This window comes from Triticum aestivum, chromosome 4A, assembly GCF_018294505.1.
Source record: "Triticum aestivum cultivar Chinese Spring chromosome 4A, IWGSC CS RefSeq v2.1, whole genome shotgun sequence".
Taxonomy (NCBI): domain Eukaryota; kingdom Viridiplantae; phylum Streptophyta; class Magnoliopsida; order Poales; family Poaceae; genus Triticum; species Triticum aestivum.
In genome coordinates, this window is record NC_057803.1 from 620781211 (window position 1) to 620807851 (window position 26641).

At 47.0% G+C, this 26641-nt stretch overlaps 1 protein-coding gene and 1 pseudogene across 1 annotated transcript; both read right to left on the reverse strand.

Moving 5' to 3' along the window:
- Window positions 1-18842: 18842 nt before the first annotated feature.
- Window positions 18843-21517, reverse strand: LOC123087653 (ER lumen protein-retaining receptor). The gene is made up of 6 exons (XM_044509698.1): window positions 21279-21517; window positions 20328-20593; window positions 20035-20150; window positions 19676-19749; window positions 19521-19584; window positions 18843-19091 (listed from the first exon to the last, which is right to left on the reverse strand). Exons 1-6 carry the CDS (start codon window positions 21367-21369, stop codon window positions 19055-19057), a joined length of 648 nt encoding a protein of 215 aa, XP_044365633.1. The 5' UTR covers window positions 21370-21517; the 3' UTR covers window positions 18843-19054.
- Window positions 21518-22912: 1395 nt separating this feature from the next.
- LOC123082683 (probable polyamine transporter At3g13620) lies at window positions 22913-25342 on the reverse strand (annotated as a pseudogene).
- Between the last annotated feature and the right edge of the window lie 1299 nt (window positions 25343-26641).

Sequence of the window (26641 nt, forward strand, 5' to 3'; positions counted from 1 at the left end):
GGTGAATAGATTGGGGATGAACTAACCGGCGAGGGGCCAGCGTTCTGTGCCAAAAACTCCTCAAAGCTCATCAGCACTGGTTGTGCTGGAGGGCATTGTGCTGGAGAGAACTGAGGACACCTGTCGGCCGCCATATCCTGAAAAGCCTACTGCATCTGGCTATCCCTCTGCACTTGGTGTTCATAAAGCCTCTGATGCCACGCCATGGTCTCCTGGCGTGTGTACTCCATGTAGGCCTACGGTATGACATGATGGAACTCATAAAACTACTAAATGCGGAAAATGAAGTGAGAAATGAAGATAAGAGGAAAAATACTTACAGATTGTTTCTCCTGAAAGAGGTACTGTGTACTGGTCACTGGCTGGCTCGTGCGCTGGCTCAGGCTCGGGTCGATCCGATGAAGCTGTGTGTAGGAGATACTAGGAGTGATCACAGCATCGAGAACCGCCTCCCGATCGTGCTCCTTGGGCCCCATCCTCACCACCGCCATGTCGTCCAGAGGCGCCGCAATGGGGTCAAGTGTGTCAGGATGTAACTCCAGATATGCTTCGGAGTAGGCCTTCTTCCTCTCTGCGGTCTTCTTGCCGTAGTACTTGGGCTCGCCAGGCTTGGGGTCCTTCCGTGTATGGGCGATCTTGCACGCCTGCATGTGTGAGAGCGGCCGCTTCAGTTTCTCCTCCTGCACCACCAAACAGAGGTTAGTCATACATAAGAAAGTGATGATAAATAGAAGAAGAAGAATGTTTAATGGGGTTAGTCATACATTAACTGCCTTGTGGAGATAGTGGTTTCGGTTTCCCTGAGCATGTACTCCCTCCGTCCCTCGGTTAGCCTTATTTTTGGTTCTCATAGCCGCCCAGGCTCCAGCCTCATCACACCAAAGATCCACCAATGCCGCCCAGCACTCGTCTTTTCCATAACACCAATTTGGACACACCTACATAATAAAAGCATAATGGCATGTAGGTGTGTCCAAATTGGTGTTATGGAAGCATAAAGCATAAAGCATAATGTACCACAAGGTAATGAAAGCATAATGAAAGCATAATATATGAAAGCATAATGAAAAACTTTTATACTTACCGCCAAGAACTCGGGCCTCTCCAAGGTAATGCCCATCCTCCGCGCTTCTTCCTTGGTCATCTTCACACCAAGATAGTCGTGGTAGTATGTGGAGATGGCCACATAGCGCACCTCGTACTGCATCTGGCGGGCCTTCTTCTTGCATTAGCGCAGCACGATCTGGTCCGCTCTAGCCATGTGCTCCGGAAGAACTCGATAGAATTTCTACAATCATGCATGAAACAAGAATGGGAGAAGCCATGAGTTAAATCATTCATGAAACTAGAATGGACTTGTGCTTCTGAAGAGAACTCACCCAGAAAGTAGTGATCACGGCCTTGGCATGGGTCTCATGGTCCGCGTGGCGGGCCGCTTCCCAGTGGTCCCAGCTCGTGGCCAAAACCCAACGGTCCGGCTGCCTGACTGGATCAGGACAGTACAACCCCGGCCAATATAACTTCAGCAAGACGGTGATGAGGCCGTTGGGAATACGGACCCCTTTAGAATATATCCAGTTGCTGCAAAAGAATGAACTATTAGCATGTGACAAGAAAAATAAATAACAACCGGAATAAGCATGTGACAAGCAACATAATGAACCACTTACTCTTTTCCCGTGGGCTCAATGAGCCACTTCTGCTCCTCAGTAGCAGGAACCTGCTTTGGTAGCTTTGTTGCCACGCAGCCACCCCTTCGTGTCAACCCCCTTCCCGTCACCACCATCATCCCCGCCACCACCCTCCTCCTCGCCTGCCTCCCCCTCCCCAACCTCCTCCTCCTCCTCCTCCTCCTCGCCTGCCTCCTCCTCCTCCACCTCCTCCTCCTCCTCCTCCTCGCCTGCCTCACTAGAGGAGGGTACCTCACTAGAGGAGGGCCTCGAAGACAACACCCCTAAGTCGGTGAGGGTGCGCTCTTTCTGGCCGCGACCCCCTGTAGTGGCTCTCCCCCCAGCACCTCATCCTCTAGAGGCTCTCCCCCCGCCCCCTCCTCCTCTAGGGGCACCTCTCCCTCGACCTCCCTGTGAGGAGTCATCATCAAGTAGCCGAGGGGGAGGATTACGTGCTCGACCACTCCGACTAGGCAGGCCGACGACCTTGCGTAGGAAACCCACGCCGTCGGCCTTCCCCTTGCCCATGTTCCATGAACCTGCATTGAAAAGAGAAAAAGCAATTAGTAAATTAATGAAATGAAGGAAAAGGCATGATAATAAACACATTAATAAAAATGCATAAAAAGGCATATTCCTAAACTATAGAAAAAATACTTGAAACGTACATCTGCTAGAACCCATATGAATCATCACTGTTGTGACCTCTTTCTCGGTCCGTCTCATCATCACTATCAATCATATCATCTTCGTTGTCCGACGGAGGTGGAGCCTCTTCCTCGTCGTCAGCATCTTCGTTTAACTTTTCTAGCATAAGTATGTCATTTTCATTGACAATGGTCTCACCATCATTCCGTGCATCGTCGACGTTTGGGTCCACATCATCATCACCCAATGGTCTAGCATCATCGTTTCTAACCACATCATCATCATCATCATCAGGTTGCTCTTGATAGAACACTCCCTCGTATGTCATGGGGTTAATGTTGTAGTAATCGTCTTCATTCGGGTCTGGTAGCTTACCATGTGGCGACACCTTGAACACAACTTCCCAACCCTTTAGATACACTTTCTGGCATGGGTAAGGTAGATAATATACTTGTGTAACTTGGGTAGCCGCAATGAAGAGATCGGCTCCGGCATAGACGGTTGATGGTTTAACTTCGACCAAACCAATGGAAGGCGTATGTTTTACCCCCTCCTGCGGATCGAACCATCGGCATTTGAACACAGGCAGACTTAGGGTCTCACGCCCCTGGCGGAATTTAACCTCGTATATATTTTGTACCCTTCCGTAGTAGTCTACTGAATTTTGACCGGGGGTGTACACTCCAGTATTTATAGTTTTGGGATCGGGGCGGCTGTTTTGGTGCTCCTCTGTATGGAAGCGATACCCATTCACATCATACTTTTTACATGTCACGACGGCAGGGTCAAAACCCATGGAAACCCATCTCAATTCATCATCCATAGATATGTTCGGATCTTTTCCCTACAAGTATAATGGAAATTGTTGCGTGCATTAGTTCGGTTAACTAATAAATGTTGAAGTAGGTATTTAATAGGGGATTGTGGAAAATTACTTTCTCCATGAACCAAGCAACAAAATTTTTACGTCCAGGGTTTCCATGACGGAGAAGAGTAAGTGCCTCCGCCTCAGTAGGAGGATTCACTCCCGTCCATTCCTCTTGAACGAAATCACTAAAAAAAGATAAGCGGTGTTAGACCGGGACTAAGTGAACATGAAACATGATGATGTGGAAGACATAAAGGAATGGTGTACTGGTATTACCTCATCCACACTTCCTCAACTTCCTTGATGTTGTGCAAGATATAGAACATGAGGTCCTCCCACTCTTGTCGTGGCATGTTATAAGATTTCGAGGCCCCAGCCCTCCCACCTTGCGCGTTGAATAGATCGAGCCTGGGTTGATACTTGGGCTCTTCTATATTGTATCGAGGCACCTTGTTATGCAGATGGGGAACATGGTCTGGATAGTATGATGTCCTGAGGTCTGACACCTCCTCTAGGATAACTGCCTCAGCTATGGAAGCTTCAATCTTAGCTTTGTTTCCACATTTCCGTCGGAGATGCTTGTTCTCCTCTCAGGGTCGTACTGCCAGCGATTTTGCACAGGGCCCCCCAACAATACCTCGTTCCCGAGGTGCAGAATGAGATGTGTCATCGGATTAAAGAATCCTGGCGGAAAGATCTTCTCTAGCTTGACTATCAACTCCGGTGCCTTCTTATGCAATTTTTCAATCACCTCTTTACTTACTTCTTTAGCACAGAGCGTGCGGAAGAAATGGCTAAGCTCGGCAAGCACTCGCCAGACATGCTCGGGGACATAGCCTCGAACCATCACCGGCATTATCCGCTCAATCCATACATGGTAGTCATGACTCTTCAGGCCGGTCACTTTGCCCGTTGAAAGATTGACTCCCTTACTTATATTCGATGCATAACCATCGGTGAACTTCAAAATTTGTTTCAGCCAGATAAGTACTTCTTTTTTTTTCTGGCGGTTTAAGGACAAAGTCAGCATCTGGCTTGAACCAGTTTTTACGACCGCCTGTGGGAGGCTTCATGTTCAGGCGTGGTCTATCACAAATTCTCTGTTGATCGGCTCTAGCTTTTACGTTATCCTTCGTCTTATCAGGAATGTTGAGGATCGTGTGGAAAAGTGACTCTGCCACATTCTTTTCGGTGTGCATCACATCAATATTGTAAGGAAGTTTGAGGTCCTTGAAATAGGGAAGCTGCGAGAAGGGGGTAATGTGCGTCCAGTTGTGCGTCTCACCATATCCCTCGAAGCCTTTGGCTTTGGCTTTGCCTTTGACTTTGACTTTAGGCTTGAGAGCTTTTAGCTGAGCAAGAACATCTGCCCCCGAAAATGTTGGAATCTCGGTTACTTCATGAACAACCCGGCCTTTCGTGAAGTTCTTCTTGTCTTCCCTGTCTGGATGGTCTGGAGGGAGGAACTGTCGATGCAGGTCAAAGGCTACATACTTGCCACCCTTACTCAGCCAAATCATTCGCAGAGCCTGCATGCACACTGGGCATGGCATCTTACCACTTGTACACCATCCGCAGAATAGAGCATAGTCGGGAAAGTCATGCATGCAATAGTGCAACCAAACTTTCATCAAGAAATTTCTCTGCAAATCCCGGTCGTATGTCAACCTCGGAAAGTACCAAGAATGGTGCAAAGCATCCACAAGCGGCTGCATAAACACACCCAATTGCTTCCCCGGGTAGTCAGGCCCCGGAATGATGAGCGACAAGAACATGGTCTTCCGTTGCATTAGGGCACCGGGAGGAAGATTGAGCGGAATTACAAACACAGGCCAGCAGCTGTATGGATTGGACGACATACCATATGGATTCAACCCATCACCTGATATGGCTATTCTGACATTCCCAGCCTCGGCTGCTTCCTCGGGGTATTCTTCATCGAATGACTTCCATGCTTCCCCTCCCGATGGATGTATGATTTTTTTTGGATTGTACCTTATACCTTCCTTGTGCCACTTCATCATTTTGGCAGACTCCTTCGTGATGAAAAGGCGCTGCAGTCTTTTTATAAAATCAAGATATCGAAGAACCTTAACGGGGATGGTTAGCTGCTTTTTCTCACCATCCTCACCGACCACCTCAATGTACCGAGACGAACCGCACTTCCTACAGTACTTGTGATCCGCATACTCGTGCCTAAACAAAAGGCAATTCTTCGGGCAAACATCTATTTTCTCATAATCCATAGAGAGTGCCTTCATGATTTTCTTTGTATCGTACATGCTTTTCGGCAGTTCATGACACTCAGGGAGGCTGTTAGCCCATACTCCCAGGAATGCTTCGAAGCATTTCTGGCTACAGCCGTACTTAGCCTTGACTGCAATCAGTTTCGAGATGGCATCCAGCTGAGATATTTTTGCACCCGCATAAAGAGGTTTCTTTGACGAGGCCAAGACCTCCAAGAAGGCCTTTGCGGTTGCCTCCGGCTCCTCCGGTTCATTCTCTGAAGGTGTCGCATTTGCCGTTTCTGCAACAATGACATCATCTAGCATGTCCCTGACCCCGTCGTCCTCATATCCATCAATGCGTTGTCGCATCACCTCCTCTCTACCACGGTCCTGCTCGGCTATGTTTATCGGCAGCATGTCAAAGTTTGGCATATATCCGTGCGTGCGAAGATGCTCACTCATGTCCGTCTGATTTCTACGGTGACGTCTGGCACATCTCGCACAGGGGCATGGTGGGATAATTCTCATTGGACGACGGAATATCTCCTTCAAATACACATCGGTTTTCACGATCCACTCTGATGTTACTCGATTCCGACGGATAAAACCATTGTACATCCACTGATTATCTGCCATCCTCTACTTTTTTGCAACCCACACAACATAATTAAGGATTCACTTAAATTAATCACATCAAATTTTCAGTTTCTACCGCATTTAATCCACCTACATCTCTAATAGGTAAAGATGGGTCCTAATCCCACCCGAGAATGTGTAGATTGAGTACGTTGTCCACGCTCTACCCCGTTTCGAGACAAAATTTTGGCAGCACCTCCTCGCTGTTCTCTAGATACACGTCTCGGCAAAATGCTGAGAGAATGTGCATCCGGAGAACAACAGGGAGGCACCGCCGAAATCCTGTCTCGGAACGGGGTAGAGCATGAACAACGTACCCAATCTACACATCCTCGGGCTGTCCGTGGAAAGCGCTGGACAATCCGAAAGAGCTGCGGTGATAAATATGCAATTGAATGCATATTTATCGATGCAACCCTTTCGGACGGGAGACCTAGGTTATGCGACTTGATGTGAAAATTTAATCCAGTGACATGGAAAAAAAGTGGACGGGGTCATGGAATTGCTGCTCACCCTCCGATGTAGAGGATGTAGTCGATCAAAGGAGGGACGATCCTGGACCAACACCTCCAACGTCGACGGTCACTCCACGAAGATGGGAACACCACAAATCCTGTTAATTCCATCAAACAAAATGTCAAATTGCAAAAAAAAAATCTTTATTAAGTATTTTAGAAACCAAGTGCCTCGATTTGCTTCTTATATATGAATCAACATGACCATAACACTAACTTGACCAATATCCATCCATCTATCACAAATTTGCCCAACATCTAATTCATCTATATTCACAAACTTAGTAAAAACTATCTAGTATGTATGTAAATACCTAATAAAACTACACAAAACTATCTAGTATATATCTAAATATCCATCCATCTATCTATTCATCTAGCATCCATCTATATATTCATCTAGCATCCATCCATCTATCTAGCATCTATCTATTCATCCAGCCACCATGAACACAAGCAACGAGAACAACGGGTGCTCACTGGGGCTGGGAGCAGGCACGGCAGCGTCTGGTGATGGAGGGAGGAGCTCACTGGGGCTGGGAGCGGGCACGGCGGCGTCTGGCGATGGAGGGAGGAGCTCACTGGGGCGGGAGTGCTCGTTGAAGCAGGGCCGGCCGAAGCCGCGCCCAGGAGTGCTTGTTGGGGCGGCCTGCGGGCTCCGGGAGGCCGAGCCAGGGCGGGGAGCCCTACGGCCGGCGGCGGCGCGAGAATGGGTCGGCGCGGGCCGGGTGGACGGCGGCGTTGTGGGGTCGGGGTGGGGTTGGGAGGCCGGGGCGGGGTCGGGTGGACGGCGGCGCAGTGAGGAGGGGCGGAGAGGGTCGGGGCGAGGGGCGGGGAGGGGCACGGGCGGCGGCAGGCGGCGGGGAGCGGCGCGGGTGGAGCGGCGACGCAGCGTGGGGGCGGCGGGGAGCGGCGCAGCGTCGGCGGCGCAATGGGGAATGAGTGGAGGGGGTTCGCCCCGCGGGTGGATAAGGCAGACTATGCCGACGGCTAAGCCGTCGGCATACGTGAGGAGGCCACGTGTCACCTATGCCGACGGCTTAGCTGTAGGCATACTTTTTTATTTTTTTTTTATTTTTTTTTATTACCCACGTCACTGATCCGCGTAACACCTACCGTATGGCCTAAGCTATGCCGACGGCTTTGCCGTCGGCATAGTTTTATTTTCCTTTTTTATTTTATATAAATTTTTTAATGTTTTCTTATAGTTATATATTTATTCTTTTTATTTTATATAGATTTTTAAATTTTTTTATAGTTATAATTTTCCTTTTTTATGTATTATTATTTCATATAGATTTTTAATTTTTTTTAAACCGCTCAGCCCTCTCCTCTCCCGGAACCACACAGAGGGGAGGGGAGGGGAGGCGCCGTCCGTGACGGGGGCAACACCCCGGAGACGCGTGCCGCCTCTTCGGACATGCCACAACACCACCCCACATGTATGAGGGCCCGGTACGATGCTCCGGTGCCATTGCTACCCCCCAGGTCCCCCGTCCCGCCTAACCCTGTAGCGTTTGACAACGGGATCTAGCCCTTTGACTTTGCACGGACGGGCTTTGACCAGCGGACCTTCCCACCCGGTTTTGTTAGGTCAGCCCATAGGAACACTTTGGAGCAACATCCGGGCCAGACCCACAACAAGATCCCCTCCGTGTAGACCCGACGCATTCGTTTCCCCCTTCCAGGTGCCGGCGGCGGCGCCGTCCGTGAGGGGGGCCACGCCCCGGAGACGCGTGCCGCCTCTTCGGACATTTCACCACACCACCCCGCATGTATGAGGGCCCGGTGCGATGCTCCGGTGGCATTGCTACCCCCCCCCCCAGGCCCCCCTCCCGCCTAACCCTGTAGCGTTTGACCACGGGATCTAGCCCTTTGACTTTGCATGGACGGGCTTTGACTAGCGGACCTCTCCACCCGGTTGTGTTAGGTCAGCCCATAGGAACCCTTTGGAGCAACAACCGGGCCAGACCCACAGCAAGATCCCCTCCATGTTGACCTGACGCACACCCCGGACACGCTCCGGTGGCATTGCTACCCCCCAGGGCCCCCGTCCCGCCTAACCCTGTAGCATTTTACCACGGGATCTAGCCCTTTGACTTTGCACGGATGGGCTTTGACCAGTGGACCTCTCCACCCGGTTGTGTTGGGTCAGCCCAGAGGGACACCGGGGAGCAACATCTGGGCCAAACCCACAGCTAAATCCACTCCGTGTAGACCCGATGCGGTAGTTTCCCCCCTCCAGGTGCCGGCGGCGGCGCCGTCCGTGAGGGGGCCACGCACCGGAGACGCGTGCGGCCTCTTCGGACATGCCACAACACCACCCCACATGTATGAGCCGCGGTACGATGCTCCGGTGGCATTGCTACCCCCCAGGGCCCCCGTCCTGCCTAACCCTGGAGCGGTTGACCACGAGATCTAGCCCTTTGACTTCCCACGGACGGGCTTTGATCAGTGGACCTCTCCACCCGGTTGTGTCAGGTCGGCCCAAAGGGACACCGGGGAGCAACATCCGGGCCAGATCCACAGCAAGATCCTCTCCGTGTAGACCCGACGCGTCCGTTTCCCCTTCCAGGTGTCGGCGTCGGCGCCGTCCGTGACGGGGGCCACACCCCGGAGACATGTGCCGCCTCTTCCGATATGCCACAACACCACCCCGCATGTATGAGGGCCCGGTACGACGCTCCAGTGGCATTGCTACCCCCCAGGGCCCCCGTCCCGGCTAACCCTGTAGCGTTTGACCACGGGATCTAGCCCTTTGACTTTGCACGGACGGGCTTTGACCAGTGGACCTCTCCACCCGGTTGTGTCAGGTCCGCCCATAGAGACACCCGGGAGCAACATCCGGGCCAAACCCACAGATACATCCACTCCATGTAGACCCGATGTGTCCGTTCCCCTCCTCCAGGTGCCGGCGGCGGCGCCGTCCGTGACGGGGCCACACCCCGGAGATGCGTGCCGCCTCTTCGGACATGGCATAACACCATCCGGTTGTGGTAGGTCATCCGATATATATGAACACTTGGAGCAAAGTCCCCTTCGTATAGACCCGATGCGGCTGTTCCCCATTCCAGTTGCCAGCTGGCGGCGGCACCGTTCGTGAGGGGGGTCACACCGCTCTGTACAGAACCGAAAAATAATGTATGTATGCTTATTAACACATACTGTATGTAAATTAGTTAAATAATAATAATAAAGAAAACAGTGAAGAAAAAGAAAAGAAAACTATATGTATGCTTACTATATGCTTATTAACACATACTATATGTATGCTTATTAACACAATCTATATGTATGCTTATTAACACATACTGTATGCTTAATAATAATAATAATAATATATGGAAAAAAAGAAAAAAGAAAAAAAAAACTATGCCGACGGCAAAGCCGTCGGCATAGCTGCGGCCAGGGCAGATGGACAGCGCCGCGGATCGATGACGTGTCAGCTATGCCGACGGCTGCCGTCGGCATAGGTCCTGGTCGGTGCGCTCTGGATCGGTGACGTGTCACCCGTATCTATGCCGACGGCCACCCGTCACGGCCGTCGGCATAGATTTGACGTCGTTAGCCGGCCATGATGAGTGTTGTCGGCGGGCCCGCATCTATGCCGACGGCTTATATATGCCGACGGCAGCTGTAGGCGTAGTCCGAGATAAGCCGACGGCTGTGATGTGCCGACGGCTGCTGTCGGCGTAGACGGGGATAGCCCGACGGCCATTGTACGCCGACGGCCAGGATCTTGCTGTCGGCATAGCTCGGATTAGGCCGACGGTGGCCGTTGGCATACATTTGGCTGTCGGCTTAGAGCCCTGTTCCGGTAGTGCTTCAAGGTTTAGCACTGCAGGTCAGATAGACAAGTGATCAACTATTCACGCACTCTAAAAAAAACCTAAGTAAATTTTGTGCATTGAAGCAACGGCGGAGCTATGTTATGACCTGAGGGGGCCGTGCCCCCCCCCCCCCCCCCCCCCCAGCCCAAACGATTTTATTTCATTACTACTAGGTAGCAGTGGCCCCTGCTGGCTGCAGCTCGGCTTAATCCATCTTCACGCACAGTGCAGCAACGAACTAACCCATCTTCAGGCACGTGCTTCTCAGTTCATGTGTGTAAATTATATCTAGTGTGCATGCAGTCACTAGAATAGCCTGCGAACTCATTGTCTGTATTCATCCACAAAGGCACGAGAGTGGCGATGGTATGGACGGGCTCGCGCGCTCCTGATAGCTGGACGAACGATTGAACGACGCGTTGCAGGCTGTATTCAATGCGAGGATATGGAAACAGGCCGAGTACGCCCGTGAAAACGGTGGAGTTATCGGCGGAGGCGTGTAAAATAACGTGCAACTAACGACCGACGATTATGCTGTTCCATTGGCACTGGTTTGTCCGCACGGTACAGAACAGTGTCCGTCAGCTGCGCCACTGTTGATTAGATTATGCCACAACTCTCTAGTTGTTCACCTGGATGACTGGTCAACCTTGTGTTTGCTTCTATTATTGGTACAGGGAGATTTTTTTCCAAACAACCAAATAATTCAAAAAGTATATCTATATGTTCTCCGTCTCATGCAAATGCTATCTACCAATTTGTAGGGAAAAGGACAAAACATTTTTTGTGGAAAAAAAAACAAAAAGAACGCCAACGGTCACAACAAAATGTCACACTAAATTTGTTTGAGAAAAAGTATAGTTTTCGTCCCTCAACTCTTGGTGAAATCTAGATTTAGTCCCTCAACTTCAAAACCGGGCAACTTGCACCCCCCCCAACTACCGAAACCGGACAAGGTTCGTCCCTGGACTCGGTTTTGACCCGTGCTCACTCATATTCTTGTAAAGTTTTTTATATCCGTGAACTTTTTGAAATTCACATACACTTTTCAACTCCGCGTATTTTTTTACAAAAATAATCATACTTTTTTCAAATCAGCGAACTATTCTGAAATTCACGTACTTTTTCAAATCCATCATTTTTAACATTTACGTACTTTTTTTCTAAATCCCCGTATTTTCCCAAGTTTATGTAATTTTATCAAATCCAAGTTTTTTTCAAAGCCATGAACTGTTTTTGAAATCCGCATACTTATTTCAAATCCACATGTTTCCAAAGTCCGCATTTTTTTCAAATCCGTGTTCCTTTTATAATCCATGAACTTTGTTTGAAATTCACGTACTTGTTTCAAGTTGAAATAAGTTTTGAAATCCACATATTTTTGCGTAAAAGAAGTCCATGTCCACGTACTTTTTTCAAGTCCGCATAAAATTTTGAAATTCATGAACTCTTTCAAAAAAGTGTAATCAAATATGAAAAGCTACATCAATTTTTTAAAATTAAATGAACTTTCAAAAAATACGCATATTTGAAAAAGTACATGAACTTGGAAAAAGTACGCAGATTTAAAAAAATACACAAATTTTTAAAAGGTTCACGTATTTGAAAAAAGTAACCGAATCTGAAAATATTAGGTGGACTTGGAAAAGGTAGGCAAATTTGAGTCGAAACGGTCAAAACGGGGGTGGGACAGCACGAAAACCGGTCAACACCGTGAGCAGGGATGAATCTTGTACGGTTTCAGAAGTTAATGGTGCAAGTTGTCCGGTTTTGGAGTTGAGCGACCAAATCTAGACTCCGCCAAGAATTGAGGGATGAAAAATATACTTTTCTTAATTTGTTTTCTTCACCACGAAACACTGCTGCTCCATTTTGCATGAAAAAAATTTGTGGATGCTTGCACCACAAATGCGGAATTTATTGAAACTATTCAGACCATTTTTTTAACCCTTAACACGTGAGCCAAAACGCCATAAGGAAGGGATTTGCTGGGTCTGTGCCGCTGCGTTGTCACGTTCTTATAGAAACACTTACTGCCGCCTTGTAATCTCTCTTTACCCGTGTTGACATATTGTATCTGCTAAAAACAATCTTCCGGACTAAATTAAAAACATGGCCACTAATACGCTGGCAGTAGTTGATATACTATTTGAACTTCAACCAAACACTTCCTCAAACTGCCCCTGGTACGAGTATAAAATAAAAAATAAAAATGACGGGAGCACATTAAGCCCAGCATTAGGCATGCCGTTGGTGGGTCCCAAAACGTTTTCTTAAACTCTGATGTTTCCCTGATCACCCAGACCGTAGAATAGTCTATTCATACCTCCGGGCTGGGGCCGTTTTCCAAACAGTGAACAACGGCCCGCAGGAAACACCGTGGTCACCGCTTAAACGTCCGCAACCTCCATCGGTTCTCACGGCGTCTCTTGCCGTCGCGTACGCGCATTAAATGTCCCCTTGTACGCCAGGTGTGCCATCACACGTCCCGTATCTATATGCGAACGAACGCCTTGCGATACCGTGAGCGCGCGAGCTCGTCCACGCCAATGGATTTTCGTCCACAAAGGGGTTACAAGTATATAAGAAGAGTACAGAGAGAGAGAGTAGAGCAGCGGCAGCACATGACTAGCTGAAGTATTTAGGCAGCGGATGACTCGTTCAGTCTAACAATGTGGTGTGGTTCATCTCAACCAGCTGCCCCCGCCGTGACGCACAGCCTAAATCTGTAGAGCGTTGCCTGTACATCAACACTGATGTACAATGAGTCAAACTGGGGTTTTTTCTTGTGTGGTTTGATATAACTAATTGGGAAGTTTTTGGTGATGGCACTACAATTTTCTCTCTAAGTGGCAGTTGGTCAGCCGTTGATTGTACTATTGGACTGTACACATTATAAATCAGTTTTACTAAGTCTCCGTCGATTAAGACTTCGTTATGTCTTAGTCGATACTATATCCCTTAGATCTTGCATAGAGAATTGTACATTTTTTGTCTTCAGTTTTTTCTTTTTCTTTTTATATACTATATCATCCTTAAGTCTCAGTCAACCGAGACCTAGCTACACTTATTATAAATTTCCTCTCAGCAGCAGTTGCTCATCATGGATTTTTTGTCTTTCGCCCCCCCCCCCCCCCCCCCCGAGCACTTTTGTCTAGCTCCGCCACTGCATTGAAGGTTTAAATGTTCTATATATTCCCTCCCATATATGTTCCATACATGCGAGCTAGATGGTATGTTAGGCATAAAAAGAAGTGGAATACAACTAGCATTGATGTGTACGTTCTTTGCTCCATATTTAGTGTCAAAACTCTATAGAACCCATATAAATTTCTTATGTGCATACAAAATATCTTATTTGAGTCAATCTAGTAGAATCCTCGATTCCACGACTCGATCTTACGACTCGATTCTATCTGAGGAAAATTGATCCGACTCTGACTACCTTGCATGGGAGCACCTGATAGTCTTCCCTCTAGATCGTCCGATCGACAATCAGTAGATAGATCAATATGAATAGTACGCATATATGGTGCATATGCTACAAAGATTCCATACAATGTCAATGCTACATGTTTGATGTTGTAGTGCCTGATTTGGCCTGTTCAGGTTCGTGGTTGTTGTTGCAGCAAAAATGGTGGTGGTTTCAAAAAAGGGTGTTGCGGTGGAAAGGTTTTTTATATGGTTGTGGTTGTGATGGAAACAAAGCAACTGCTAGATCCTATGAGGAAAAGGCCCCAAATACTAAAAAACTACACAAATATTCAAATTGCACGAGTAAGCTCAGACAACAAACCAAATACCGTCTACAATGTATGTTTGAACATACCAATATTATCCTCAGCAATGAGTTTAGTTAGGGTGATATCCTAGCTCCGATAAAATTCTTAAAGGTTGTACTGAGATCTACGTTAACTAGGTTTCCATATTTAATTATGTGTGTGGACTTTTGCTTTATTTCATAAACTGGCGGGAGTACATGTTCATATCAAACAATACCAAGCAAATTCTGGGAGTGCATATGAAATAATGGAACCGTATATATGCAAAGTTAGTATAATCCATTTCATTTTTTTAATTACTATCAGCAATGTTATTTCAATACCAATTATATAGCGTACACATGTTATCAACTTACTACTACCAAACCCACTATAATATGTAGGACACATTTGATCACAAAAAATAGTGTAAATAACCGTGTAAGCGATTCAATTTGTACTCTAGAATTTTCTACAACTATGTTTATCTAATCATATACTTTAAAATCTACAATAAGATATTTATTAGACTATGTTTTAGATCCCAACCATAAGTACATCTACATTATGTAGTTTGAGAAATTGAAGAAATCAATAGAAGAAAGTAATTTATTACAAAATATGGTTAAATTTGGTACCTCACAATTATATTGTTGTTATACACATTATGATTTTATATGACATAGAACATTACAACTAATATTTAAAAACTTTGATATATGGTTAACTATGTCACTAAGTGCTGCTGAATTATACTCGCTAAATTATGGCATGCTAAAAATAAAATTATATAAAGTATAAAAAATTGGTATAAATTGTATTAATTTTAAATTTTCTTGTGTTTTTAAGTTTTGCATGAACTGGTCTTGACAGAATCATCACCACGCCTTTTATTTTGATAAACAAATAACTTGAAAGAGCCGGCGACAACAAGATGAAAAAGGGATAAAGATAACGACGATCGAGATATTAGACTTTGAGTTGTGTTTTCATTTTTTTAGTTTTGTGTTTATAGAATATTATTTGATTTATTGTATCGTGCTTTTATTTCATTTACTATCTATGAACTTACTTTAGTTTTGGGTCTAATCCTATTGTTTGAATACATATATGTTACGTGCCCATTTTTCTATTGATACTCGAAATATTCACTGTTAAAATTATTTATTCTTGCAGAGTTATTTTTCTTTATACTCGGCAAAAAAATTTATTTAAATTCTTTTGGATGTGTGTAAATTTTGATGTAAGTCTCTTTAGATGGACATGTGGTTAATTTTTGTGGACATTATTATTTTTCCACATGCCCTCTCTTTCTCACCCTCTCCGTCTGTCTTCTCTTTCTCTTTTTCTCACTCTATCTTCCCGACCTTTTTATTCCGTCGTCATGACCCTATATATTTCCACTCATGTGGGTATTCTGTTGCATCCGTGTTTTAGATGATCATGTTCGTGGTACCTAAGGAACCGCAAGGTTCTTAGAAGGGAAACGTTTAGAATCGGTCGACCGCCAGGCTTCGGCCGGTCGCCTCTGTCCCGCGCGTCTGCCTATGGACCCTCCACCTTATCTCAGTTTTTTGCTGGCCACTCATTCTTCGTATTCCTCATGTGGACGCTGTCATCTACCTCTCCTCCCTCCATCGCAGCTTTTTCCACTAGCCTTTTGAGATGGAGTATGGTGTGTGTCGCTGTCGCCATGCCAATGGAGTTGCTACTGGGAGGTGTTGCTTGGGAGGGCCGCGCCCAATCACAGCTGCAACGGGAAACTTCGCCGACGCTGCACTTCGTGGACGCCCTCCACCTCTCCGTACCAGCCCCGGGGGTGGCGGAGCTGCGTCATTTTTCACAAGCCAAGTTGAAGCTGCAAATGGCCAGGTAAAACGCTACAACCGGCGGCGCATTTTGCTACAACTGTGGCCGTCGGTGCAGGAAGGGAAGGCTACATCGACACTTTTTGTTACAACCGCATAAAGAAAAGGTTGTATCCGGTGTCATGTTTTGCTATAACCGTGGCCACCAGTGCTGGAAGAGAAGCCTACATCGGCGCTTTTTGTTGCAACCACATAGAGCAAAGTTGTAACCGGTGTCGTGTTTTGCCACAATGGCGACCGTGTTTTGCTGAAACCAACAATTATCGGCGCTGGAGAAGAAGCTATCAGATGTTGCAACAACGAGCTTCACGTGCTGGAAACAACCGCCGATGATGCTGGAACCAACCTCCGGTGGTCCTACAACCTTGGCGACAATATGTTGGAATCGATCGCCGGAAGAGCTGCAACCATCACCGTCAGAAGCTGCAAACAACCAGCAGTGGCGCTACAACCGTTTGACACAGCAAAGGAACTATGAGTGACCTGCGAGATGCTTTTCTGCTGGAACCGGTGAGTCGGGGAGCTGCAACCGTGGAGTCAGGGGAGCTGCATGCCACCAGACGCCATGCTCTGCTCGCTGTCGGGATGCTACGACACCATGGCCAGAGGCCGCTGGGGATGCTACGACCATGCCAGGGATTTTCGTTGGACAACGAGCTGCGGTTTGCGGTGAGGGCAGCGAGGCGCGACATGCGGCAAGGTCTGGTGGACGTGGAAGGGCAACAAACGGGGGGAGGTGGCGGCCTGCGGCGCGGTGATGCTGCTGTGCAGTGCTACGAGACAGGCGGGGGACGGGGATCTGAGGGAGATGGTGGCGTCCAGATCGCGCGAGAGGACGACGCCCACGGGGATCAGACACGAGTCAATCGAGCGGCCGGTCAACCGGCGCCTATCACCCGCCCTTGTTGGAACCGGGAAAGCGGTTGACTGAGTATCCTATCTAAGGATGGCAATTTTACCCATGGACATGGATATCCATGGATATCCGACCCGAATGGACAGGGTCTGGATATGCTTTTGTGTCCATGAATGCCGCCCAAACTCGACCCGGTTGCTCGTGGGTAGGGCATGGATATAATATTGTACCGTGGATATATCCAAACCCGACCCGATAGTGTGACTTAATGGGCCAAAATCTGCTATCCCTACCCCACAGTCACATGTCCCACTGCAATTTTACACTTTGTTATCTAAAACATGTAAAAGAAATTGCACAATCTCCATCGTGACTTTTATTAGTTGACATTCAATCCCTTCTGTAACATACTCCAATGCCCCTTCCTTTATTTTTATCTCCTTGTTAAATGACTCGTCATTCACAACTATTAGAAAAATACTAAATGATCTTAGCTTGTTAGTGGATGTTGATTTACCATAAGTCGATGTTTAGCATAAGTGAGGCCTAGCCTACCACAAGGTGAAGAATGGAGGAGCTTATGTTAACACTGTGTTATGTGTAATATATATTTCTTGAGAGGACCCAATGGATATCCAGTGGATATGGATATCCATCGGGTTTGGACATGGACACAATTTATCACCCATGAATTTTTTGTGGATGGACAAAGACTGTCTTCATGGATATGGATATGGATTTAATATTGTTCAACCCGATCCAAACCCGACCCATTGCCATCCATTCCTATCTGAAATGCAACAGACTCTCTGTTGCCGGCAAATAAGCAGGTGTTTGACCAGAAATTCAAGGGCCCATGGAAGATATACCAAAGCAGGTCGAAGGCGAGCTGGTAACTAACAAGAGTGGACCAAACTAAATTTTGATGGAGCTATTGCTCTCGTACAAGACGCATAGCTGAATACATACACGCGAGTGCAGTGAAGGTTGAGGCTGCAACATGCCTAGAAGGCCTCCGGCTTGCGGCAAACAGGATTCAGATGCCAACCACTATTGAATCATACAATGCATAAGTGATAAAGAGGCTGATGGTGCAGGAAATGGAAGAGTATTTGTGCTCGGATTGTGGATGTGCCGTGGCACAAGAGAAAGACAGGATGAAGCCAACTTCATGGACCTCCTGCCATCGGAATGCTCCTTGACCAAGGATGTCATCCTCATTTCGCTTATTAGTGAAATCCTCTCTTTTGTGACCGCGTTGTGCCCAATGGACTGCCATTTTTTTTTACCTAAACCTCTGCCTTCTATAAAGTTAAGGTACATATTTTGCGTACTCTCAAAAAAGGAAATCCTCTCTTTTACACTCTGAATTGTTTTTACATCAATTGACTATTGAATGCTATGGGTTGGTAGGTTTTAATCTTTCTCAAGAACCCGTGTAGCTGCAACAACGTACAGGGATCTCAAAATTCAAACAGTTTCAGCTAGCCTGAACAGAGTATCCTAGAGCAGGACATCCATGAATCTAGTTCAAGATTGTGTTTTAGACTTTGCTGGTAGTTCGAGGTTGTAATATGGATCGACTTCTCTCATTTAACTCTTCAGTCTTCACTAGTTAATTACTTTCTTTGAAGGAACACACATGGACGCTACGACATTGCGAGTTATGAAATACAACCATATACTCCCTCCGTCCGCGAATAAGTGTACATCTAGCCTTTGCTCTAAGTCAAAGTTTTAAAATTTTGACCAACTTTATAGAAAATAGTAGTAACATATATGACATCAAATTGATCTATTATGAAAGTACATTTCAAAACAAATCAGTGATGCTAATTTGGTGCCATAAAAGCTTTTACTCTTTCCTATAAAGGTGGTCAAAGTATTAAAACCTTGACTTAAAACAAAAGCTAGATGTACACTTATTCGCGGACGGAGGGAGTAAGCAGCAGCACCATCGAGTTCCAAACAGTATCACAAGTACACAACCTCCTTATATTACCTTACAAGATACAAGGCGAACCTAGCTTTCACCTCCGAAAACATTGGAAGGAAACAAGAAAAACCAGGGACCCAAAACGCACATCTGTATCATATGATCCATATCTTTCCTGTCTACCCATTAAGTTAAGCAAGCCGTAATACCTAGTCTATCTTGGAAGGAAACAGCGAGCTCAGGCTGGTAGCTCTAGCTTCACGTTGTTCTTCCAGCTGCAAATTGTCCAGAGTAATACCGTCAGTGGAAAGGGACAATTCATGTTGACTAGCAACTGTGTATGTGCAATGCACATTTTACATAAATGATATCGCAGAATATGTAGTAACATATACAACCAAGAGATGAGTGTTCCAACAGCCGGAGGGCTAGATTATATCACACAGAATATGTAGTGTACAGTGGTTCCAACAGCTGGGGAGCACTGTGTGCTGAGTCAGTACTGAAATGTAACAACGAGACAGAATGCGGGGAAAATCGAGACCTAACGAACAATTATTGGTGGGTACTTAGTGTGTTAGTGATTATAAGGACACAAGGTTATCCATTGGATTAATCTGTTTGGATTATGGATTGACTGGACAAATTCCAATTCATGCTTTTTATATTGGTATAAAAATGATACGGTAAATCAAAGGCAATACCTTATTATGTAATAGTAGAAGAAGTCAGCATACAGCATAGTCTGCACGATACCCGCAATCCAGCCTGCATTGAAAACATCTCGGTTACAAAATGAGTAATGATCGCATCCCTGTAATCTTGAGAAACGGGACGGTATGGTGCATAGAGTTCATACTTATCCAGTGAACAAAATGGGGCTCAGTGAAGTATCGGTAAATCCAGTTGAGGATATAAAGTACGCGGTAGGCACTGTATCACCACCAGGGTAAATGTGTTAGGAAACAATTACGTAGTAGCATCATACCTAAAACTAGAAAAAGGAAAACAAGGTCCCGAGATGATATCTGAACACCAGAATATGACAATAGAAGATTCAGATGATTAACCAAAACTAAAACACAAACAAAAGGGTAGATTGACAATTACATTATGTATAGGCCGCTATTATCGTACAAAGTATAGTCCTGAGCTTTATTTCTTTCAATGCAAAAGCAACATAATTATGTGTCTTCAAATAAAAGGAGGAGACGTTACCCCAAAAAGAAGACATATTGGCCAGTCAAGTTGTCGATATTCCTTGTGCGCTGTAGCAACACAAGTTGAGGCAGAATTGCTACAGCTTCCAAGTAAATGGAGAATGCCCACATCACCTGTCCAGATTAAAGGTGCAAATTATCACAACGCGGGCATTCTATCTAAAGAGAGCAATAATATAAGGCAACACCCATCACACCATCATACAATGGTTTCAACAACTATGGGCAATTCAGAAAGGTCAAAAATTGGCATCATAACATAGTGAGCATGTAGGAACTAACAAAACTGACCTCTCTGAAGGTGAACCTCTCATTAATGAGGAAAGCCAGAACCAAACATGGCAGCACTATGAAATGATGGCGAAAGGTGTCGTGCTCCTTGTCATAGGTCCTACGCACGATCTTATGCTTCCTCATGTACCAAACTATCGAGAAAGAGCTCGCCAGGAAGACCAGCTTCATGACGGTGTTATACAAAGATACAAAATGCACAAACAGGTCCAGGTAGCGAGCTGCAAAAACTAGTGCATATAGCTCCTGCGTCTTCAGGGATATGCCTGCAGGGAATTATCAAATGTAAAAAAACAAAGGCCCATCAAACTAAATGCTAACAGACTCTATTGCCAGTAGTATGAGCACAACTAATTACTTCCTCCATCTGGAATTAGTTGATGCGCAAACAGATGTGTCTAGCACTGAAATACGTCTAGATACATCCATTTGAGCGTCAACTAATTCAGGACGGAGGAAGTAGAAAACAATACTATACGGAGAAAAAAATTCAAGTTTAATTATCATGTAGCAAGTTGGCTTCTACTACAGGATTCGACTCTTTAGCAGTGAAGGGATGCTGTTACAGAACTGGCCTACAGCCTAGTCTAGGAAGCAGAGTAACTGGTCTCATTAGTAAGATCGATTACTCTTAATTTCTTACCAAATACTCCCTCCGTTCCGATTTACTCGTCATGGTTTTAGTTCAAATTTGAACTAAAACTGAACTAAAACCGCGACAAGTAAATCGGAACGGAGGGAGTAGTTGCATCAAAATTAGAATAGCTTGCACAAGCCACCAACATTTTCTGAGCCCAAACTGTCTAATGCTGAAATCAGATTTTCTGAGCGCGCACCCCCACTATCCATGCATGGAAACGAGAAACCAACAGACAAAACTGAAACTAAATTCACCCTCACCGACTGATTTAACTCTAATTGCATGAATTTCTGGTTCCAAGGCGGAGTTACCTGCGCACGACTTGATTGTGTGGATCTTGAGGAGCAGCACCACCACGCTGACGAGGTGGGTCATGTCCCCGGCGAGCCGAAACAGATTCATCTCCGCCTGCCTTTGGGTGACCGGGATCCGACCTCCGGAGCCCTCAGATCTCGTCGGCGGCGAGCTGCCTCTCTGGTCGGCGGGAGGGGGGCGAATGGAGGGGGCGGGGTGAGGACTGAGAGGTGGGGCCGGGCGAGGAGAAGGCCGTTTCGGCCGCGTGTATCTTGTGCGTGGACCGGTGGGCGTGGGCTACGTGGTCGGGCTGACGTGGCGCCCTGCAATTGGCCGGTCCCTCTTCAGGAAGGGGATTTTCAGCCCTATATTGCCTGCAAGTAGAAATAGATACTCTCTTACATTTATCCATTATTAAATTCACACGCAAAATCAGTTTGATGTGAAATGTGTATTCATCGTATATAAGTGCAAATTTGGTAAAATGCTTAAGTTATCGTCTCATCTTCAAAATTGAATGCTATAATGTCGGCTGTAGTATAAGGGTGTGAGCTTCCTCACCATTTTGTTAGTTGGTAATATGAAGTTGGTCAATTATCTATTTTCCGGCTCTAACTATCCGGTTGTAAGGAGAGAAAAATGGAATCTCACTCGTTCATCGTATAGGCTATGAAATACGTTGTTTCGTTGCTCCGCACACAGAAGAAAAGAAGAGAAATGGATGGCATGCAGCTTACTAGATGTCATAATTGCCCTGACCAAATCAAACATGTCAGCGTGGTACCAAGAGAATCACAATCCTTATAAACCGGCATTTGCACCAACATTATCTGAGCGCAAACTGTGTAATTCTGAAATTAGATATTCGGAGGCCACGCCACCAGTATTGATGCATGGAAACGAGAAACCAACAGATAAAACCGAAATCAAATTTATCCTCACTGACTGATTTAACTCTAATTTTATGAATTTCTGGTTCCAAGGCCGAGTTACCTGCACAAGACTTGATGGCATGGATCTTGAGGAGTAGCACCACCACGGCTGACGAGGTGGGTGATGTCCCCCGCTACCGAAACAGGTTCATCTCCGCTTGCCTTTGAGAGGCCGGGATCCGACCTCTTGAGCTCTCAGATCTCGCCGCTGGGAAGACGGCAAATGAAGGGGGCTAGGGTGAGGACTGAGAGGTCGGGCCGGGAGAGTAGAAGGCCATTTTGGCCGCGTGTATCTTCCGCATGGGCTACGTGGTCGGGCTGACATGGTACCCTTTGATTGGTCGACCTCTCTTGAGGAAGGGGATATTCAGCCCTATATTGCTTGCAAGTCAGAAATAGATACTCTCTTACATTTATGCATTAAATTCATACGAAAAAACATTTTGGTGCGGTATTTATTTAATATAAGTGCAAATTTGGTAAAAAAAAAGACTTAAGTCCCAATCTCTTATCTTCAAAATCGACTGACATTGCATTGGTTGTACTATAAGGGTGTGAACTTCGTCACCATTTTGTTGGTTGACAATATGAGCTTGGTCAATTATCTATTATCCGGTTTCTAACTACCCGATTGTAAGGAGAGAAAAAAAATGGAATCTCACTTGTTCATCGCATAGGCTATGAGAAACCTTGCTTCGTTGCTCTGCACACAAAAGAAGGAAAGAGAAACAGATGGCATGCACATTACTAGATGTCATAATTGCACTGGCCAAATCAAACATGTCAACATGACACCAAGAGAATCACAACCCTCAGACACCGACATTTGCACTCTCCTGGTGACGCTCGTACATCAAACCCTCGCCATCGACGGTGCCAAACTTGAGGAACCCCCTTGCCTTACAAAACTTCATGAGGTAATAGATCCCGAGGCCTGCCGCGGTGAAGATGGCGCTGATGGCATACGCCTTCCAGCCGGCGATGGCCATGACGAAGACAAGGAACCCTGAGGGGACGAGACATAGGACAACAATGCCTGGGAGTCGCAGTGGTACCCGGTAGGGGCGCGACATCTCGGGGCGCTTAATCCGGAGCCAGATGAATGTGGCAAACTCGAGGAGCATGCCGAGGCTGTAGAGGAAGTTGGCAGCGGTCACAATGTTGTTGAAGCTGAAGAAGGACATGCCGAGGGTGATGAGGCTGGTGACCACGATGCTGACCCAGGGTCTATTGAAGATTGGGGCGCGTAGGGCGAAGACGCGAGGGAGGAGGCCCAGGTCCGCCATTCCAAGCAGCTGGAAGGCCGCACTGCTTAGCGTCGCTGAGTAGAGGCCGATGGAGGAGAGCACCGCGCCCACCTCGATCCAGTACTTGAGCCAGTCGCCGGCGATCATGCCTGCGTTGCAGTGAAATTAGTCATGTCACAAATTGTTTGTGGCCAAATGGCACTCCTAGCTTGTGTGAACGGAAAACCTTCTTTATAGATGAAAAATAAAAGTTAATTTATCTTGGATCTTCATTACTAACACACTATGAGCATTACCTATTGTTGTGCATCTATACATTTTTCTTTTTAGTGACAGTGCTTCTATTGAAAGAAAGTCCGACGCCCGAAAAATGGGAAGCTGGAATATAAGCCAGTCTAGTGTCGTTCTAAGCTAAGTAACCCAAATGAAAATTTTCAGATTCACTTTCCCTGCCCTAGTAAGTAAAATTTTAGGACCCCGATAAATCCTGAATCTTCGGAATTTTCTGCCCTATAAGATTTACTACTATTGCACGAAAAGAAAGTATTCCTGTTGCCTAGTTCTACCGGTTGTGATGCAAAAATCGGCTTTTGGCATGTTAAACTTTCAATGTTCATGATTTTTACAATTCAAATATCATTTTCAATACTTGGATTTAAATTTAATGTCCATCTTGAAACTTGTATCAAAATTTTGGGGAGTATATGTGCACACGCCACGCAACAATATCCTAGGATTCTTTATGCCAAATGGGTCTCCTCCACACGTGGTTACGAATCATTTTGCAATCTAAAAACACTAAACAAGTGACACTAAAAATACTATAATCCATAGCTGTTCGTAGTGCATCGACAGACAACTTGCATGCAACAAGGGCGCAAAGCAACGCGTTTGCGTTGATTTATAATGAGTAAAATAATTACCTGCGGCGTCGGCGAAGAAGCCGTTCCCCCACTGCTCCGGCGGCGCGTCGACGGCGCCGGTGGCCGCCATGAGCGGCAGCAGGTACCCGAGGGACGTCATGCCCACGGACGCCATGAGCGCCGTCGGGAACGTCTTGCCGGGGTTCTCCACCTCGCCGGCCATGGTGCTGACGCTGTCCCAGTAGTTGAGGTTCCAGAAGAGGGTGTTGAAGAAGAGCTTCCAGTCCTTGTCGCCGGCGGTGGCCCCCTACCTGTGCGGCCGGATCTTGGGCAGCGCGACGCCGGTCATGAGCACGAACGGCGACAGCGAGGCCACCCCCAGCGCCACGGCGGACCACCCGACGACGCTGAGCCCCGTGTAGTTGAGCAGGGAGAGCGCGACGTTGAAGGTGACGATGGTGGCCACCCGGGCGCCGCCGCCGGCCACGGCGGGGACGACGCGGGCGAGGTAGTCGGCGCAGAGCGCCGGGAAGGCGGCGCCGTTGATGGCCCCCGACACGTACTTCCAGGTGCCCATGAGGGAGCCCGAGACGGGGCCGAAGGCGTGGTCCGCCCAGACCACGAAGCCGCCGTTCCCCGGCATCGCGGTGGAGAGCTCCGCCGTGACGAGGGCCTCCGGGATGGCCCAGATGAAGGGGAAGATGAGGAAGCCGAGCAGCGCGTAGAGCGGCCCCGCCGACTGCACCGCCGGCTCCGCGCCGTACGGCCCGCCGGCCACCTCGAAGAAGATGAGGAAGATGAGCGGGACCAGGGACAGCTTGTTCTTGGCGCCCTTGCCATGCCCATGGCCGGCTCCTCCTCCTCCTGGTGCTGCTGCTGCTGCTGCTCCGCCGCCGTCATCGGCCTTGTCGCCGTCGAGATTCCTTTTGTCGCCGTCGAGATTCTTGATCTCTGGAGTCATTCCCGGAGCAGCGTAGGAGCAGGAGTAGGAGTGACCGTGGATACGTGCTCCGTGGAGTCGGGACAAGCGTGAGGTTGGACTTGGACTGGCTTCGCGCAGCCATTGCCGGCCGATCGAGTTTATATATATGCATGCATTGTTTACTGGGAATCACATGAGAAAGATTGACTCTTCGTGCATAACTGCTTTAATTTGGCAAGGAGGCTGCGGGGTTGGTGCACCAATCCAATCTCTGACTCTGAGTTTTTTCTTGTGTGTCTTTTGTATTATACTCCCTCCGTTCCCAAATATTTGTCTTTCTAGATATTTCAACAAATGACTACATACGAAGTAAAATGAGTGAATCTACAATTTAAAATATAACTACATACATCTGTATGTTGTAACCATTTGAAATATCTAGAAAGACAAGTATTTGGAAACGGAAGGAGTATATAAGATAGAAGAATAGAGTTATGTTACAAGCAATGTCGCACCATAGATGATCAGCAGCTAACTAGTAAGGTGTGTGCGGGGTGGATGGAAGATCCACCCGTAGGAGATTGTTGATACTTTTGTAAAAGATAATGCGGTGATCACCTTGCAATAAAATTACTACATTTGTGAACAAAAACACAGCTATCAAGAGAAGTCTTCCGTTCCTTGATCTCCTTGATGATTGCACCATAGGTTCCACAAGATCACTGCTCAATATCTTTCACCACCACTAAGCAATCAGAAGCAACCAAAATGCTTCTAAGGTTAAGATCCCCAGCAAGAGCTACTCCTTCTCGGCACGCCAGAGCTTGTAGACAAGGCGTGGGTCAGCGATGTTATTAACAACAATAGCCGATGCACTAACATATGCTCCATTCGCATCCTTGCAGAGAGCCACGGCCGCACCTTTAGTATCAGGACGAGCGAAAAGCACCATCCACATTAATTTTTTGCATGTCCCGATTGGGGCGACAACCACCGCTGATGGGGGTTGAGGGTAGGTCTAGGTGCAGAAACAGCCGACCATTCCAACACCTGTAGCTTTGCTAAATATGACTCAATAAACTGATACGTAGATAATGGGCTTTGGAAGATGTTTTAAGAAAAAAGAAAAAAATACAACGTATGACCTAAATGCATACACAACATACAACCAAAATGCACATACGACTAAGGGACCTCCTATTCCGTGTAGTGCGCGACACGAAGACGCGGCGCGCGCACCTCCTGCTCTCCCGCGCACCCTTCGAGGCGAGACACCCCCTGACGGTGTCCTTACTAGGGGGTACTCACCACGTCATCTTCCGATCTGTTAGATTGGGCCAAGGACCCCCATGACCGTATACTCATGGGCCAGTTTGAACAGCTGCCGCATACAAGGAAGATTTCACAAGACTTGGC

Excerpts from the sequence above, each read along its gene's own strand:
- LOC123087653 (XM_044509698.1), bottom strand. The coding sequence starts at position 21,369 with ATGAATCTGTTTCGGCTCGCCGGGGACATGACCCACCTCGTCAGCGTG. Across the intron at positions 20,151-20,327 it reads AGAGGTTCACCTTCAGAGAG|GTGATGTGGGCATTCTCCAT; the intron begins GTCAGTTTTGTT and ends TAATCTGGACAG. Across the intron at positions 19,585-19,675 it reads CCATTTTGTTCACTGGATAA|GCTGGATTGCGGGTATCGTG; the intron begins GTATGAACTCTA and ends TTTTCAATGCAG.